Source organism: Somniosus microcephalus, chromosome 4 (assembly GCF_052327205.1).
Source record: "Somniosus microcephalus isolate GS21.2 chromosome 4, FLI_Smic_1.0, whole genome shotgun sequence".
NCBI classification, from domain to species: domain Eukaryota; kingdom Metazoa; phylum Chordata; class Chondrichthyes; order Squaliformes; family Somniosidae; genus Somniosus; species Somniosus microcephalus.
In genome coordinates, this window is record NC_140990.1 from 337,751,637 (window position 1) to 337,769,938 (window position 18,302).

General features: G+C 44.8%; 1 protein-coding gene across 20 annotated transcripts in view; it reads left to right on the forward strand.

Annotated features, from left to right (window-relative positions):
- neb (nebulin) overlaps positions 1-15,630 on the forward strand; it is a 347,384-nt gene extending 331,754 nt beyond the window's left edge. For all 20 annotated transcript variants that reach the window (XM_085986921.1, XM_085986920.1, XM_085986925.1 and 17 more), the window contains 4 exons: positions 10,477-10,569; positions 11,133-11,282; positions 12,071-12,177; positions 14,719-15,630. In XM_085986921.1, the coding sequence (XP_085843047.1) occupies positions 10,477-10,569; positions 11,133-11,282; positions 12,071-12,177; positions 14,719-14,892 (524 nt within the window). In that variant the 3' untranslated portion in view covers positions 14,893-15,630. The remainder of the gene's footprint in view (positions 1-10,476; positions 10,570-11,132; positions 11,283-12,070; positions 12,178-14,718) is intronic.
- Positions 15,631-18,302: the final 2,672 nt, after the last annotated feature.

The following is an 18,302-nucleotide window of genomic DNA, read 5'->3' on the forward strand; positions in this document are numbered from 1 at the left end:
ATTCGGCCCTTCGAGCCTGCTCCGCCATTCAATGTGATCATGGCTGATCATCCAAACTCCGTACCCTTTCCCTGCCTTTTCCCATATCCCTTGATCCCTTCAGCCTCAAGAAACATATCCAACTCTTTCTTGAATATATTTAATGAACTGGCCTCCACCGCCCTCTGTGGCAGAGAATTCCACAGGTTCACCACTCTCTGGGTGAAGAAATTCCTCCTCATTTCAGTCCTAAATGGCTTACCCCTTATCCTTAGACTGTGACCCCTGGTTCTGGACTCCCCGGCCACCAGGAACATCCTTCCTGCATCTAGCCTGTCCAGTCCTGCCAGAATTTTATAGGTCTCGATGAGATCCCCTCTCAATCTTCTAAACTCCAGTGAGTATAAGCCCAATCGACACAATCTCTCCTCATACGTCATTCCTGCCATCCCAGGTATCAGCCTGGTGAATCTTCGCTGAGGATAGGGCAAGAAAGGGGCAGGGCTGGCGAACTCTCAGGGGGAATAGAACACTCTCGGGGTGGTGGGGGTGGGGAGGGGTGTTGGTAGAATAATTTAGCAGGCGGAGGAAGAAAGACAGTAGAATGCCACATGGATGAGGACTGGCAAAGTTGCTTGGTGAGGGAGGTCGAAGACTGTCAAAATGTCTAAGTTGTGGGGAGGGGAAGAAAGTGGTGAAGTTACTACCATGAACTTCAAATCATCGATGGCGCAGGATTGACATTTTAAAATGCTGTCTTATGGTACCCTGGTAGATGGTTTGCGACACCTCGAGGGGGTGGTGGGTTGGGGGAGTGGGGGTGGGTAGTGTTGGCGGCGGCCAGGTATTTCAGAGGGGGCTAAAGATAAAGGGCAGCTGTGCCTTGGAATTTGGGCCACAGGGTAACAACAATTGAACGAAGCGAGCTGAGCATTACTGGCACCAGGGTAGGAAGTGTTTGTTAACAGGGCCCTTCCTTGTTGTGAGAGGTGTTGAGGGGGCTGGTGCAGGAGGAAGAGGCATAACGTCAGCTAGGTTCCAATTATTGAACCTCCCTGGGCTGTCGGGAGACAGCATATAAACATAGAAATATAGAAGATAGGAGCAGGAGTAGGCCATTCGGCCCCTCGAGCCTGTTCCGCCATTTAATGAGATCATGGCTGATCATCCAAACTCAGTACCCTGTCCCTGCTTTCTCCCCATATCCCTTGATCCCTTTAGCCTTAAGAAATATATCTAACTCCTTCTTGAATATATTTAATGAATTGGCCTCAACTGCCTTGTGTGGTAGAGAATTCCACAGGTTCACCACTCTCTGGGTGAAGAAATTCCTCCTCATCTCTGTCCTAAATGGCTTACCCCTTATCCTTAGACTGTGACCCCTGGTTCTGGACTCCCCCGCCATCGGGAACATCCTTCCTGCATCTAGTCTGTCTAGTCCTGTTAGAATTTTATAAGTTTCAATGAGATCCCCTCTCATTCTTCTAAACTCTAGCGAATATAAGCCTAATCGACCCAATCTCTCTTCATACGTCATTCCTGCCATCCCAGGTATCAGTCTGGTGAATCTTCGCTGCACTCCCTCTATGGCAAGAACATCCTTCCTCAGATAAGGCGACCAAAACTGCACAAAATACTCAAGGTGTGGTCACACCAAGGCCCTGTACAACTGTAGCAAGACATCCTTTCTCCTGTACTCGAATCCTTTCACTATGAAGGCCAACATACCATTTGCCTTCTTAACCGCCTGCTGCACCTGCGTGTTTACCTTCAGCGACTGGTGCACAAGGACACCCAGGTCTCGTTGCACTTCCCCTTCTCCCAATCTATTGCCGTTCAGATAATAATCTGTCTTCCTGTTTTTGCCACCGATGTGGATAACCTCGCATTTATCCACATTATACTGCATCTGCCATGCATCTGCCCAATCACCCAACCTGCCCAAATCATACTGGAGTTTCTCTGCATCCTCCTCACAGCACACACGCCCACCCAGCTTTGTATTGTCTGCAAACTTGGAGATATTACATCTAGTTCCCTCGTCTAGATCATTAATATATATTGTGAATAGCTGGGGTCCTAGCACCGATCCCTGCGGTACCCCACTAGTTACTGCCTGCCACTCGGAAAAAGACCCGTTTATTCCAACTCTTTGCTTCCTGTCTGCCAACCAGTTCTCTCTCCAAGTCAGTATCTTATCCCCAATCCCATGTGCTTTAACTTTGCACGCTAATCTCTTATGCGGGACCTTATCGAAAGCCTTCTGAATGTTCTCCCTTATCTATTCTACCAGTTACATCCTCAAAAAATTCCAGTAGATTAGTCAAGCATGATTTACCTTTTGTAAATCCATGTTGACTTTGTCCGATCCTGTCATTGTTTTCCAAGTGCTCTGCTATTACATCTTTTATAATGGACTCTAGCATTTTCCCCACTACCGATGTCAGGCTTACCGGTCTATAATTCCCTGTTTTCTCTCTACTGCCTTTTTTAAATAATGGGGTTACATTAGCTACGCTCCAATCCATGGGTACTGTTCCAGAGTCTATTGAGTTCTGGAAGATGACCAGCAATGCATCTACTATTTCTAGGGCTGCTTCCTTAAGCATCCTAGGATGTAGATTATCAGGCCCTGGGGATTTATCAGCCTTCAATCTCATCAATTTCCCTAACACCATTTCCCTACAATTACTGATTTCATTCAGTTCCTCCCTCTCATTAGACCCTATGTTCCCCGACACCTCTGGGAGGTTATTTGTGTCCTCCTTTGTCTCAGATGCTTTATGGGCCCTTGCCAGGAACATTTGGATTATGATCTACTTACTGCATCCAATTTTTATGTTTAAAACACTTACTCCTTCTATTTATAGTGTACATTTGGGCCAAACCCAATCCCTTCACTGTCACCCAATGGCTTCATGTAGGAACTGCAGGCTGACTCCCAGTTTTTAAAATAGCGGATCGGTATTGGGGCGTTGTTGTTTTCATTATCTTCACACTCTTTCCTTGGAGAACAGTGTGAAGTAATGGAAGGATTTGCAGGCTGATTAATAGTCTGACAGACTCCATCATGAACACTCCCTCCATGGCCTCCACCATCTTTATATCAGCCCATAGGGTAGCTAGCCCTACACGCCACGAGGGTTTTATGGGCTCCCACAACCCATACAATGAGGGTGGACATTGTCAAGCCAGAATTCCGAGCTTCAGCTCTGGTCTCCACTCACCAGGACTGCCTGGAGCGGAGTTCAAACGCTGCATCTTCTAACTCAGAGGCAGGAAGGCTACCACTAAGGCAAAGGCTCACTCCAGTATTGGCATAATAGGTCCTTTATTACTGCAAACCTCTATCACAGCACCAACTTAAGATATAACAGGTACTGCAGGCAAAATGTTGACCCTTTTATAATGGTTGTTGTCAGAAACAGCCTGGCATAAGACTTCTAAATGCATTTTGAAATAGAATGCTGCAACCCACTTAGTAATTTTAATATTTATTAGCTAATACTCAGTGCCACTAATATTTATTTTATATTGAAATATGTAGAGAATCATACAATTTGAGCCCCAAGACACTGATACAAATCCAGTATCATTCAATGAAAATGTAATTTCATTTATTCAATCATCATAAAATAGATTTTGCGGTTGTAATGACGGTGAAACTGTCAATGTTCGCCATCATTGTTCTGTGAAACTGACAGAAACTTCTTGCGTCCGCGTGTGCGCAGTTATATGCGGAAATCCAGAAGTTGCTGTCAGTGATTCACTGCAGCTCCACAGGGCACGCTGTTGAAGTCCCCCGCAGACAGCAATCTTTAGAAATCACTGAACTGACGAGAACTTCCCCTTTTACGCTGTAATATCACTGTTAAAATCCCCCCCAAAGTTAAACCTTTTGAATGAGGTGTAACTTAGTCATAACTACTACTGAACAACCTCTCTGGCCCTGAAAAACTAATTTTATATTTGTGGAATGTAAAAATTCTCCATTATGATAAAAAATTTCAGAGGTTTTTAATATAATTTTTAAAATTAAGTTTGTTTATGATATTTCAGCTTTTACTTTAATCCCATGTGTATGTCCCAATCTTTATTTTGCTCTCTGTAAAATTTATAAAATGTGAAGGATGATCAGTGCATTTTACTTCCTGGTTTGCTGTCTGTGAGAATTCTTCAATGTTTCTTCAAGACTGTTTAGCCTGCTCGATGACATCACTATTGCTGGATGCTGGCGATCCCCTTGAGTTGGTGCCAGAATCAAACTAACATGGGGAAAGGTGAAATTGACACCACAGAGATCGCTAGATCTTTGTGGGCAGCTTTCTTCGATGTCTGCGGCGAGCACCATTACTTTGCTGCTGACCGCAAAATCAAGGCCATTGTGTTACACGGCATAAAACCTTGTCTTGATAAATTAGCTTATCCTTGGACTTACACAAAGTCAGGTGTAACTATTCTAAAAAAAACTATTCTTCTTTTCTTTAAACATCCAATTATATTTTCTTTCTTCCTTTGTAAATAATTATTAAAATGTGTTTATTTCTGTTACCTCCGAGAGGGACCGGAGGTTGCATCTTGCTGTCCTCACTTTGAAATTGCTCTTCAGTCGTTCAATATTCTCAACCGACTGGAGTTGAAAAATCAGTATGTACCTCACATTTCAACCAACTAACCTGCTGCGTAACTAGTTGAAAAGTGGGAACATTTGTAAAACCAGCTGTTTATACATACTCAGAAGATAAGGACGCTGGAATGCTAATCAGAAATGGTCATGCCATCTTGTTGCCTTCCCAGGATGTGCATTCTCCTGTGGATATATCCTTCACCCAACCCCCAATTGTAGTCTGCACCCACCCTCTTTACCACTCTCTCCTGCATAGTGATCCCCCAACCCTGTAGTGTATGTACCCGTCTACCTTTAAGGGAACTATTGAATGTAACCGTTCACCTTTAAGAGAACTACTTTAGGTGTGGCACTATTTGTTTGGCTTCTGTATACTGTAATACCGATAGTGACCACACCAGTATATAAGTGTTGTGGCAGGATTGCTGGGGCAGATTCGCCCTGACCTTCGAATAGTAAAGACCTGTTTGTTTGTTACTCCTGAAGTCTGTGTCGTTATTAACTGTACAACCCACAGACTTTACAGTGGCGACGAGTCCGATCGTACCCTGCGGCAAGACTACCAAAGCAACGAAGAGTGTCGAAGAGAGGCAACTGCCCTCGTCGTGCTGCTGAAAGAAAACACGAGGCTGCAGCAGGAGGAAGGTGGAAGACTTTAGCAATAAAAGCTTCCATTAGCAACAGGCACTGACTACCCTTCTACCACGGTGCGGAGTGAGCCGATCAGCAGGGAACAAGGCGGCCGCGGAGACTGTGAGTAGGGGAAGGTGTAGAGAATATCCGGAGGATAAGGGCTGTGCACTCGACCACGGTCGAGGGGGAACGGAGCCGGTCAGAAAGTCGGGTCCAACGGCGTCGTGAGACAGTCGGACCTCGATCGGCGGGAAAAGCCGGGCAGCGACCGCAGCCACGAAGCGCTGAGACTGGGAGTAGGCGCGGGAAGAGAAACCCAGCTGCAGCCGGGGAGGGAAACACCGGTCTGCGAGAGGGCTGGGAGGCGAACAGGAACCATGCGGGTGGGAGAGAGAGACAGAGCCGAGCAAGGGGAGAGAGACTGCGCGAGAGCCAGTCCAGCGGCTGAGCTGTTCTCCACCAACAGGGTACCCAGAGCCGGTAGAACCGAACGTGCGGGAGAGGGAGAGACAGAGCCGAGCAAGGGGAGAGAGACTGTGCGAGAGCCAGTCCAGCGGCTGAACTATTCTCCACCAACGGGGTACCCAGGGCCGGTAGAACCGAACGTGCGGGAGAGAGAGCGACAGAGCCGGGTACAGAGAGAGAGACTGCGCGAGAGCCAGTCCAGCGGCTGAACTGTCCTCCGTTAACGGGGTGTACCCAGCGCCGGTAGAGCCGTGCGGGCGGGAGGAAAAGACAGAGCCGAGTAAGGGGAGCTGTGCGAGAGCCAGCCCAGCGGCTGAACCTGTCCGCTGTGAGGAAAGCGTACCCCTTCCACCAGGAAGAAACGCGGGAAGCCGCCATTAGGCGGAGGAGACGACAGAAGCGGGAAACCGCCATTGAAGTGGGCGGGGAGAGAAAGGAAGAGCGGGAAACCGCCATTTTCGCGGGAAAACCGCCATCTTAACTGACATACCGCCATTGAAGTGGGCGGGGAGAGAAGGAAAGAGCGGGAAACCGCCGATTTCGCGGGAAAACCGCCATCTTAGAAATAAACAAATAAATAAGAATACTTAAAGAAATACTGGTGCTGCTCCCAAGGGAAGAAAGATGCCTAAGCGAGGGAATATTAACGACTTTAATTCTGAAATAGAAGACTGGGCCACGTACGTGGAACGCATAGAGATCTATTGCGAAGCCAACAAAATAGAGGAAGACGACAAGGCGATAACATTGCTAAACTCGATGGGGGCAAAAACATACAGGCTCTTGAAGCATCTAATAGCACCAGATAAACCAGCGGATCAGACCTTCGAAGAGATTGTGGCTGTGCTGAAGGACCACTTGAACCCCACACCGTTGATGCTGGCTGAACGATTCAAATTCTACGCAAGAACGCAGAGGAAAGACGAAAGCAATGCGGAGTACTTGGTCGAACTGCGTAGGCTAGCGAAATACTGCCAGTTCGGAGGGAATCTGACAGAAGCACTGTGGGACAAGTTCGTATGCGGATTGTCCAAAGAAGGGACGCAGAAGCGACTACTGGAAGAGAACGACCTCACACTGGACAGGGCTGTCCTTATAGCTGCATCGCACGAAGCCGCAGTGAAAGGAACAGCGGAAATGCAACTAAAGGCGGCGGCACTCGGGGTGGACCAAATTACTTCAAGCACAACAAAATGCTACCGTTGTGGGAAGACAACGCATGACCAGAATCAATGCTGGTTTAAGAACCAAGAGTGTAGGAAATGTGGCAAACTGGGTCACATCGCGAAGGTATGCCGGTCAGGGAAGAAGACCAACAATCAAAGGAAGCCACCACAAGAAAAGCACAACAAGGTACACAAGGTGGCTGAGAAGAGTTCAGACGAACAGAATTCAGACCCAAACAACCAGGAGCTGGGTAGTCTGAGAATCCACAATGTGGGTAAAGAAACGGATCTACAAACCATCTGGGTCATACTAAAAATAGCTGGAGTCCAAGTGGATGGAGCTGGACACTGGATCAGCTCTATCAGTCATCAACCGAAGGGACTACCACCGACTATTCTCTCACATACCTTTAAGAAATACCAAGTTCGTATTACAGACATACACGGGGCATAACGTATACCCCATGGGGAAAATAAGAGTCAAGGTGAGAGATAGGGGTAAAGAACACCCAAGAATGAACTTGTACATATTACCTGAAGGAGGACCACCACTTCTAGGACGGGAGTGGATTAAGAAAATAGATATGGAATGGCACTACCTAAAAGCCATAATGAGGGAGGACTCGGTGCAAGCTATCAGCTCAGATTCTGAAATGGATGACGATAAGACCAATTCAAATATGGAAGACAAGGCTAAAAGGGACTTGCCGACGATGGGGAAGGAAACGAAGACATGCAGAAGGACTTATGTTACCAAGAAGAATAAAGCTGCAGAGCAGAACTCCAGGTTGACAGAGAATTCTGAGCCTGTTCAAGCAAAGGATTCATCCACGACGGAAGAACACCGAGTTCGGACTCAAACTTATGTCAAAGTACGACAACAATTAGAACAGTTGAGTGACCGTCTCGTACAAGAGATGAAAAATATGGAAAAGTTCTGGGACACCGAATGGGAGAACCTGGAAAGACAACAGAGACAGCTAGCTCAAGCAGAGAGCGACCATAGAGCCATCGTGGCCAAATACCAATCACATTCCCCTGATGCTGTTCAGGAACTAGAATATTTACAGAACGAACCAAAGGAAGAGGAATCTTCAGGAAGCCAGGATTTTATCCCAGTTCATCTCTACGACTCGTTGCAAGCAGAGTGTAACAAGTTGAAAGAACAGTATGAACAGGCCCAGACTACAATCCTGGAAGGGGTTAACTCGGCAACCTCCGAAAAGCTAGTTTTAGTGAAAGCACCTGAACAGCTAAAGGTTGAACATGAGCGAGAATTACAAAGGCTGCAGGAAATGTTTGATGAGCTCCAGGCCAAGACAGACTCATCGGTAGAGATTCCATCCATCGATGAAAAATTAGAGGTGGAAGACATAGCAGAACATGAAATTCAAGATGTCCAAGAACTCATTAAATTATTGAAGGCAACCCAGGACAAATATGAGGCGGCAATGGCCGAGGTTCAACAACTTGAAGAACATATTCAACTAGGAATCCGGGCAGTGGAAGGAAAGGCAACTGGAAGGATCACAGAGACTGTAGGAATGGCCCCTGAACAGGAGTTAGAGAACATCAAGGCGCAATTTCTTCGAGCGCTTAAAACCAAAGTACTGGAGGAAAGGAAGGTGAAAACATTGGAGGGAAAGGTGGATGAAATGGAGAAGACTCTAATCCACAGTGTCCCCGTAGAAGAGTTAACGGCCAGCCAACTCTTACACACGCTGAGGGACAAGACTCCAAAATGGGAACACGAGTTTCAGGGTTCAAAGGGAAAGAATTCGGAGCTTCCAAAAGTCACGGAGATAGCTGAGGTGGCAACACAGCTTTTACAAGGATGCCAAAAGTACGCTGAATTGCGTCAAGGGGAACAGAAGGGGGTGGAAACAGATACTCCAGTAGAAGGATTAAATAGCCTGACAACGAAATCCCCGATGGAAGGGAAGGTATTGAACTCACAAATGAGGCCAGTAGTGAAGGAATGGCAGACATCCCCGGAAGAGCGGAATGAATATGAATGTTTGAAGAAGTCTTTTCAAGAAAGATGGTTAGGGAAGGAACCACCGTCGGCTAACGTCCAGATGGATAAGAAGGAAGTAGAAGGGCCTCTCACTGGCCTAACTCAGGACGACCCCGAATATTACCATGACCTGTTGAGTGACACTGAATATTACGAGGATCTGGTCTGCTCAGTTTGTGATGAAAACTCCCAAAGTGCTGAAATCTGGATGAAGCACTTAAGGTCTAAGGAACATAGAGAGTTGGTGGCGCTACAGCTGGCAGCCGAGAAAGGAGCTCCGAGAGTGTCAAAAAGGCAGAAAAGAAAAAGAAGAAGCAGAAGATAATAACTGTCTAAAATATTAGCACTTCTACCATCTCAGGCGGGACACTACGAAAGGAACTAAATTAGTTGAAAAAGTGGAAAATATCAAGACAGCCAGTTGGTTGTAAAAGTCCGCACTGCTGGTGCAACAGGACGAAAGTTCAAGCTGTTACGTCAAGAAAAAGGCTATGGAGGAGTCACGCTAGCCATGTGAACCGGCTACACCAAAGAGATGTTGTTTGGAACGAGTCAAGATCAGAGACTGAATCTATGAACTGTTTCCGCAGAGACTGAACCTGTGAACTGTTCCCACCAAGATTATATCTGTAAATTGTTTTATATGACATTGACTCCACCGAGATTATATCTGTAATTTGTTTTATAGGAAGTTGAAGATATGTATGTTTAACGGGGACTCTGTAAGTAATAAGCTAAAAAGGGAGGATTGTAGTGTATGTACCCGTCTACCTTTAAGGGAACTATTGAATGTAACCGTTCACCTTTAAGAGAACTACTTTAGGTGTGGCACTATTTGTTTGGCTTCTGTATACTGTAATACCGATAGTGACCACACCAGTATATAAGTGTTGTGGCAGGATTGCTGGGGCAGATTCGCCCTGACCTTCGAATAGTAAAGACCTGTTTGTTTGTTACTCCTGAAGTCTGTGTCGTTATTAACCGTACAACCCACAGACTTTACAAACCCCTCCTTCATGCTTGAAGCAGAGGCTATGTCAACAGTTAAGCTTCGGTTAGATAGGTGGTTGAAGGAAAGGGAATGAAGGGATATGGGAAGCAAGCACATGGGATTAGGACAGCTGCTTGTGTGGAGGATAAACACCAACATGCACCGAACAATCTGTTTCCGTGTTGTGATTTCAATGTCATTTCTTTGCATGGGAGTCAATCACACAAAAACCTGACTAGTCCCCATATTAGGAATAACTGACTTCATGAACTCACAGCTGAGATTGGATGGCCATAAATGTGGACAGTTGTGTTCATTTGAGCTATATTTTCGTCATTAATGTACACATTGCAATACTTTCATAATGGTTTAAGATGATTAAACCCTTGGATTTTGTCAGACACAGCAAATTATCAGAATTCACAGCAGCCAGGGTAAAGCAAGAACTATGAAATAATTGATAAAATAAAAACTTACTTTTCATTTATCTGAGAAAAAATCCCAACAGTTCAAATAACTTGCAGCAACTCATTCAGTTACATTTTATTCTAGGCAGTTATTAATTATACAGCTAACCCCATAAATCCTGTGTCTACAGATCTGCGTGTATGGCGCACTAACCCTGGCTCAGTCTTTGATTATGATCCAGCTGAAGACAACATTCAGTCCAGGAGTATACACATGTTGAGCAGTAAGTCTGCATTAGTTCTGTTCTTCTTTATGACGGGCTACTTGGTACGGTCTGTTTTGAAGCAGTACATGTTTACTCAAAGTGTGGTCATTTGTTTAGAATAATCTGCCAGACAGGGTAGATTTACCTTAAATTAATAAGTAAATATTTGCTTGTAAAAATTTGATTAAACTTCAGAAGCGTGATTGTGCCATTGTAGTTATTCACTGTACTGGAGTAGAGTTTTTAAAAAAACCTCTTGCGAGCCGTTAGTGCTTTAAGATACTGTGCAGCGTGTCTGTTTTGATATAAGAACAGAAAATGCTGGAAACGCTCAGCCGGTCAGGCAGCATCTGTGGAGAGAGAAACAGAGTTAACGTTTCAGGTCGACGACCGTTCGTCAAAACTGGAAAAAGTTAGAGATGTAACAGATTTTAAGCAAGTGCAGGGGCAGGGAGGGGAGGAAAGAACAAAAGGGAACAAGGTAAAAGAGACAAACGGAAATTTGTCTTAGTGTCTGTTTTGATGTTGGCTAGATTTCATTGCAACCATTTGTTCACTCGTTGCGATGTGCTTGTTTACAGTTCAAGCTCAGCGTCGCAGCCGGGAGCACTCCCGCTCTGCTAGTGCACTGAGCCTGAGTGGGGGTGATGAGAAGTCAGAACTTTCTGAACCTGATCATAATATTACTTACGACAATGGAAACAACTTCTTCCAGACATCAACCGGAACCGGTTAGTGGCCAAGTTTAAAACTGATTGGAGTACATATTCTCTTGTTTAATCTTCTTCTCCTTTCAGCCGATCCTTTTGAAAGCTGGTGAGCTACCATAATTTATTTTTAAAAAAAGAAAAACTTCCAGTGTAAGACGTATGGTACAACTCATAAAACTGAAGGGGTGGGGGTGGAAGAGAGTAATGGTAGAAATCAATTCCAACAGGGAATTGTAAAGAAAAGGTTCACTCATTGAAAAAATGGAAGGGAAGAGGAAAGGGTTTGGATGGTTAAATGATACCTCGATGTAATGTTTAATAGGCTAAATGATTTAGCACGGTGCGACACTCTATGACCAATCCTGTGAATGGCAGTTTTGTGTAAAAAGTCCCCGATGGCAGTGAAAATGTCGGTTTCTGATTAATAAGTCACCTCTAATAATTGGTAACATTGGAATTTGCTCTCACATGTACTCCGTATGTGCGCTGAAGATTCCTACCAGATGACTGATATGTAGGTTTCGATGCACAGATATTCTGTCTAAGATCAAAAACTACAAATCCATGAAGAAATCTAGATTTTATTAATAAGTTCACTGCACTTTACAATTGCAAACTTTTCTGAGCCCAGGGTCTGACACAGGAAAGGCTTACAATTGTAAATCTCTCATTCTTTCATCTGAACAGAATGGGACGCATCTTGAGCTGTAGCTAGTTTTCTACAATTAGTGGCTTTTGAAATAATCTAGTTATGCTTTCATTGTTACCTGCTCTCTAACACAAAAAGATCTTGTCCTGGTTTGTTTCAGCCTATCAACACACAAAAACCACTGTGCTGCCACAACAGAGATCATCCTCAGTTGCAACACAGCAGACTACCGTGTCGTCTATTCCCTCTCACCCCTCAACAACTGGCGTAAGTGACTGCTGTAATAAATCTAAATTTATATTATACAGGGAATAATGGGGGTAGTTTAAGGCAAATTTGGGAGGAGAGTTGAGCTTCACCAGGCTGATACCTGGGATGGCAGGAATGACGTACGAGGAGAGATTGTGTCAATTGGGCTTATACTCACTGGAATTTGGAAGAGTGCGAGGGGATCTCATCGAAACCTATAAAATTCTGTCAGGCCTGGACAGACTAGATGCAGGAAGGATGTTTATGATGGCCGGGGAGTCCAGAACCAGGGGTCATAGTCTAAGGATAAGGGGTAAGCCATTTAGGACTGAAATGAGGAGGAATTTCTTCACCCAGAGAGCGGTGAACCTGTGGAATTCTCTACCACAGAAGGCAGTAGAGGCCAGTTCATTAAATATATTGAAGAAAGAGTTGGATATATTTCTTGAGGCTAAAGGGATCAAGGGATATGGGGAGAAGGCAGGGACAGGGTACTGAATTTGGATGATCAGCCATGATCTCATTGAATGGCGGAGCAGGCTTGAAGGGCCGAATGGCCTCCTCCTGCTCCTATCTTCCACGTTTCTATGTTTATAATTGAATCCCAAGATGAGATACCTGCATTGAGTTAGTTCCAAGTTATCTCTTGCGTTGAGGTTGATGGTTTCCTGGACATTTACACTGTAACACTCAGGATGTTATGTTTCATTTTATTTTTTTGCTGCCCTTTTCTTTTTCTGGCTAGTTTCTCTGTTCCTTTGGTGCTGGCCTCCCTCCAATGATTTTTCCAAGTTGCCATTTTCCCATGTGTCAACCTAGACCGAATGTTGATAGAGCAATCAATTGCGATGGGCATCACTGCCAAATCCGATTCTTTTCACACACGCAACGTTTCACGGCATGACGCTTACGAGTGGGAGCCCTGCCGGATTTCCGCCTCCGCCCCCATTTCCTTCGGGTGCACCAAGGCCAATTGCAATACTCCAGCTGCTGCTCCCACCCAAGATCAACTGGCTCAGCACAGCCCAAATATCAAACCTGGTCTGTAAGGCTCCGCCACTCACTGCCTTCACCAGCGGAGCCATCAGGGAGCATTTTCATCTTTGTTCCTCTCCACTTCTATTTCCGACTGGTACTTCCTCTACACTTTGCAGCCTCCATTGGTCACAGGAGTGGCATGTGGGCTGCTGATTCCATGGTGGCCACTCTGTATCACCATGTGATCTACTACTGTGTTCTTGTAACAGAATGGCTGACTATTCCAACATTTTTCCCAGTCAACCAAGTGCTTCGTCCATTGAACTGGCTTTCACCAGAGTGCAGCGATCTGCTTGTACTCTCTACCTGCTTAGAAAAGGCATTTTCTTTATTACAGAGGTGCTCTCAGTATTTTTTAAAAACTACTAGCTAGTAGATAGTTATTAATTGAATTAGTTTGGGTGTACTAGTTTGCTGGAATTAACAGTTGCATTGAGAATGAATGCACATAAGTGCATCACTGTACAAAATGTCTGTTCACTCATGGATACATCTTCACGTGCCATTTCCTGGTTGAGGTGTTGCACCGACAACTGCCCAGATTGCAGGAGAGTGGCCCATCTTATGCCCCCTCCTACCGTCCAAATGTTCTCAATTTTTCAGAAGCCGGTTACCAGGATATGGTTTCACAGGTACAGGCAGTGCTAGTCAAAAGACTGTTTCTTATGAGAGACCTGAAGTGAGCGTTAACGCTACTTAGTGGTAGGCATGACAGCTGAATCCGATCCCTTCCTTAACCAACTTTATTATGCACATACTTTCATAAGAACATAAGAAATAGGAGCAGGAGTAGGCCATTAGGCCCTTCGAGCCTGCTCCCCCATTCAATAAGATCATGGCTGATCTTCTACCTCATCTCCACTTTCCTGCACTATCCCCATATCCCTTGATTCCCTTAATATTCAAAAATCTATCGCTCTCTGTCTTGAATATACTCAGCAACTGAGCCTCCACAGCCCTCTGGGGTAGAGAACTCCAAAGATTCACCACCCTGAGTGAAGAAATTTCCAGCGAGGCTAACTGGATAGCGGAACAGGAGAGAGGACAATGGTTCCTCTTTTCCTCCTTTCTTCCCCACAGCACCAAAGCCAATGATAGCAGCTGTTCTGGTGGATTGTCACCTAACTGGTCGACATGGCTCAGTACTATGCTGCGCAATATTTACATACCGAGTGTCAGAGCAACCACAAGGTTACGCGGAGCTCCCTAAGTGGTGAGACTAAATTCTCTCCTCTAGTAGTTTACACTACAGCTTTGCCACAGCAATCAAAAATGAATCCCTCCTACCTGCATTTCACCTTTCCAGTCATGACCCCATAGTCTACCACTTCGCCACACAGGTACACCAACTCACTGCACATCACATCTTCCTCCCTGCTATAACATGAATGTCAGATTATTACTGATGTTTTGATATTAATGTTTGCTATGAGCTGTGCAACTCAGTAACACACCAACTGTACAGTAAAGTCTTCTGCAGGTATCAATCAGATAATGATCTCAATTCAATTTTTTCCACAGAAAACCTACCGTGCCATATATGATTATGCAGCAGCTGATGCAGATGAAGTCTCTTTCAAAGATGGCGACGTCCTTATGAATGTTCAGTCCATTGATGAAGGATGGATGTATGGAACTGTACAAAGGACTGGGCTGACAGGCATGCTGCCTGCCAACTATGTGGATGCCAACTAAGCTCGGTCAACCCTTCCTCACAGACACTTCCCAACCTCCCCACTCCAAAATAAAAAATGCAAGTCACATGTAACCCGTAACATAGTTTGGTTTTCTCAAAATGGAATTCTCTCATTTCTTAGGGGGTGGATAAAAATGGACTAGAAGCACAGTAATCTTCCAGTTCCTTCTCATACATTCACACTCTTATTAGCCCAAGTTACAGAACTTATGACAAATCCTAGGCACATGCAAAAAGAAAAAGTGCTGCCTAAGTTGTTCCCGGGCCTACTTGTTTTTCCTGCAGTAATGAAACCATTTAGTAATTAAGGCGTTCAGTGCTTTTACAGCCTTTTAATTCTTCACTTGTATTTAGAGATGTGCTCCATAATGTTATACCCAAACCAAACTGAATGGTCTCTTTTGAAGTAGGAATATGTGTTGAATAGTGTAACTTGTACTGCAACCACTGCTAGAATTTTGGTCATAATCAACTCTACTTAATCAACTATAACATGGTTTCTGTATCCTGACAAATGTGTAGTTAGTTTGTGAATTTCTTACACGAGCTTTAAAAAAAAATCCTGTTGCCACTGAAGTATTTAGTTTCCATAATTTGAGACCCCTTTGAAAGAGGTATAAGGAACATGTTAAGAGCCTCCCTACTTCACTTGCTCAAGGCGGACTTGTACATGTGTCGTCTGTTTTCTCATCATCTGATAACCAGCTGTGGGGTCAAATAAAGCCGTTTCTGCAAAATGTCTTCACTGTAGTCATTTTAAAATGAATGCACTGCAGGATCTAAAGATCACCAGGTTTATTGCTCTAGTTTCTAGTTAAATCCTCTCCGTCATGTCTGACAACATCCACTTTTTGGCAATTTTTTGATAAAGAATCATTGCCCTAGAAAAGCTTCAGTGTAGTTTACATTTGTGTTAATTCAGAGTCCCCACATCAAGCTCACGCTCACCAAAACAGTAGCTTAATTTGCACAAACAATTTGAACGAGAAAGTACATTCAACGGTGCTTTATTTTTTTCCTCCAACTGACAGATTTCCTCCCCCACCTTCCCGTTTTCATCTCTGTGGCTGCTGCAGCCCATGTTGATCCTTTGACCAACAGGACATGGGAAACCTGCACCAGGCTCTCCCTAATCAGCACTGAAAAGGCACACAAGTACAGCCCAGGAAGGTTAATGTGATCAAGATGTCCAGTATTGGTGAATGTTTGTCAGAAACATTAACCCATTTCGGACATTGACCTAGGAGTTATGTATTGCTAGCATTTTCTGGTTTTATTTGCAATGCGAGTGTTGAAGAATGCAACATTTTCTCAGCAAATCTCAGCAAGGTCAGAACAAGCCTTTTATACAAATTTGAGTACATTGATTTTAGGCTAAAGTGCTGCTCAAATATTCAGATCACTGCTATCCAGTTGCTTAGACTACTATAAGAACTAGATTGCATTCCCTTCTACAGAAACAAATTCAATTCCACTCACTTCATATCCACTTCAAAGAATGCTTAACAGTCTGAAACCAAGTCCTTTGAACAAGATGAAAATTTGAGTAGTTGATGATCTTAACGCCTATTGCGATTGTACAAGGTGGATGGAAGGAATTTGCATTTCTATAGCACCTTCAATGACTGCAGGATGTCCCCTAAAATGCTTCACCACCAATGAAGTATTTTTAAATGCAGTCACTATTGTAAGCTAGGAAAATCATGGCGAAAAAAAAGTGCACAGCAAAGTCCCACAACCAGCAATGATGCATGACCAAATAATTTGTTTTAATGAGATTGGTTGACCAGAGCACCAGAATTCCCTGCTCTTCAAATAGTGCCATAGGATCCTTTACATCCACCTAAAGATAATGCCTCAACCAAAAGATAACACCTCCAACAGTGCAGTATTAGAACATAAAAAATAGGAGCAGGAGTAGGTCATTTGGCCCTTCGAGCCTGCTCCGCCATTAAGATCATGGCTGATCATCTACCTCAACTCCACTTTCCTGCACTATCCCCATATCCCTTAATGTTCAAAAATCTATCAATCTCTATCTTGAATATACTCAACGACTGAGCCTCCACAGCCCTCTGGGGTAGAGAATTCCAAAGAATCGCTACCCACCGAGTGAAGAAATTGCTCCTCATCTCAGTCCTAAATGGCCGACCCCTTATTCTGAGACTGTGACCCCTGGTTCTAGACTCCCCAGTCAGGGGAAACATCCTCCCTGCATCTACCCTGTCAAGCCCTGTAAGAATTTTGTATGTTTCAATGAGATCACCTCGCATTCTTCTAAACTCTAGGGAATATAGGCCTAGTCTACTCAATCTCTCCTCATAGGACAATCCCCCCATCCCAGGAACCAGTCTGGTGAACCTTCGTTGCACTCCCTCTATGGCAAGTATATCCTTCCTTAGGTAGGGAGACCAAAACTGTCCACAATACTCCAGGTGTGGTCTCACCAGGGCCCGAAAATAAATACTATAATGTTCACACGTCCCAGTGCTCTGAAACAGCAGGCGTTTTGGAAGGCAATGAATAAAGTAGCTTGAATCTAGGTACGTGTCAGTGGTAGCACACTTGCCTCTTGAATCTTATTGAATGGTGAAGCAGGCTCGTAAACCGTATGGCCTACTCCTGCTTTTATGTTCTTAGTAGGGAGTTCAACCCAGAGCCGATGAAGGAACGGCAATATATGTCCAAGTCGGGATGGTTTGTGACTTGGAGGTGATGTTCCTATGCACCTTGTCCTTCTAGGTGAAGGTTTGGGAGGTGCTGTCAAAGAACCTGTGGCAAGTTGCTGCAATGCATCCTGTGGATCGTACATTTTAAAAAATTTGTTCCTGGGATGTCAGAGTCCTAAGTCTATCGCTATGAACAGCAATATACTTCCAGGTCAGGATGGTTGGTAACTTGGAGGGGAACTTGCAGGTGATGGTGTTCCCATGCGCCTGCTGCCCTTGTCCTGCTAGGTGAGAGTTGTCAAAGAACCCTTGACAAGTTGTTGCAGTGCATCTTGTAGATGGTACATACTGCAGCCACAGTACACCGCTGGTGGAGGGAGTGAATGTTTAAGGTGGTGGATGGACTGTCAAACAAGCAGGCTGCTTTGTCCTGGATGGTGTCGAGCTTCTTGAGTGTTGTTGCAGCTACACTCATCCAGGCAAGTGGAGAGTATTCCATCACACTCCTTACTTGTGCCTTGTAGATGGTGGAAAGGCTTTGGGGGAGTCAGGAGGCGAGGCACTCACCGCAGAATACCTAGCCTCTGACCTGCTCTTGTTGCCACAGCATTTATGGGGCTGGTCCAGTTAAGTTTCTGGTCAATGGTGACCCCCCCAGGATGTTGATGGTGGGGGATTCAGCAATGGTATTGCTGTTGAATGTCAAGGGCCAGTGGTTAGACTCTCACTTGTTGGAGATA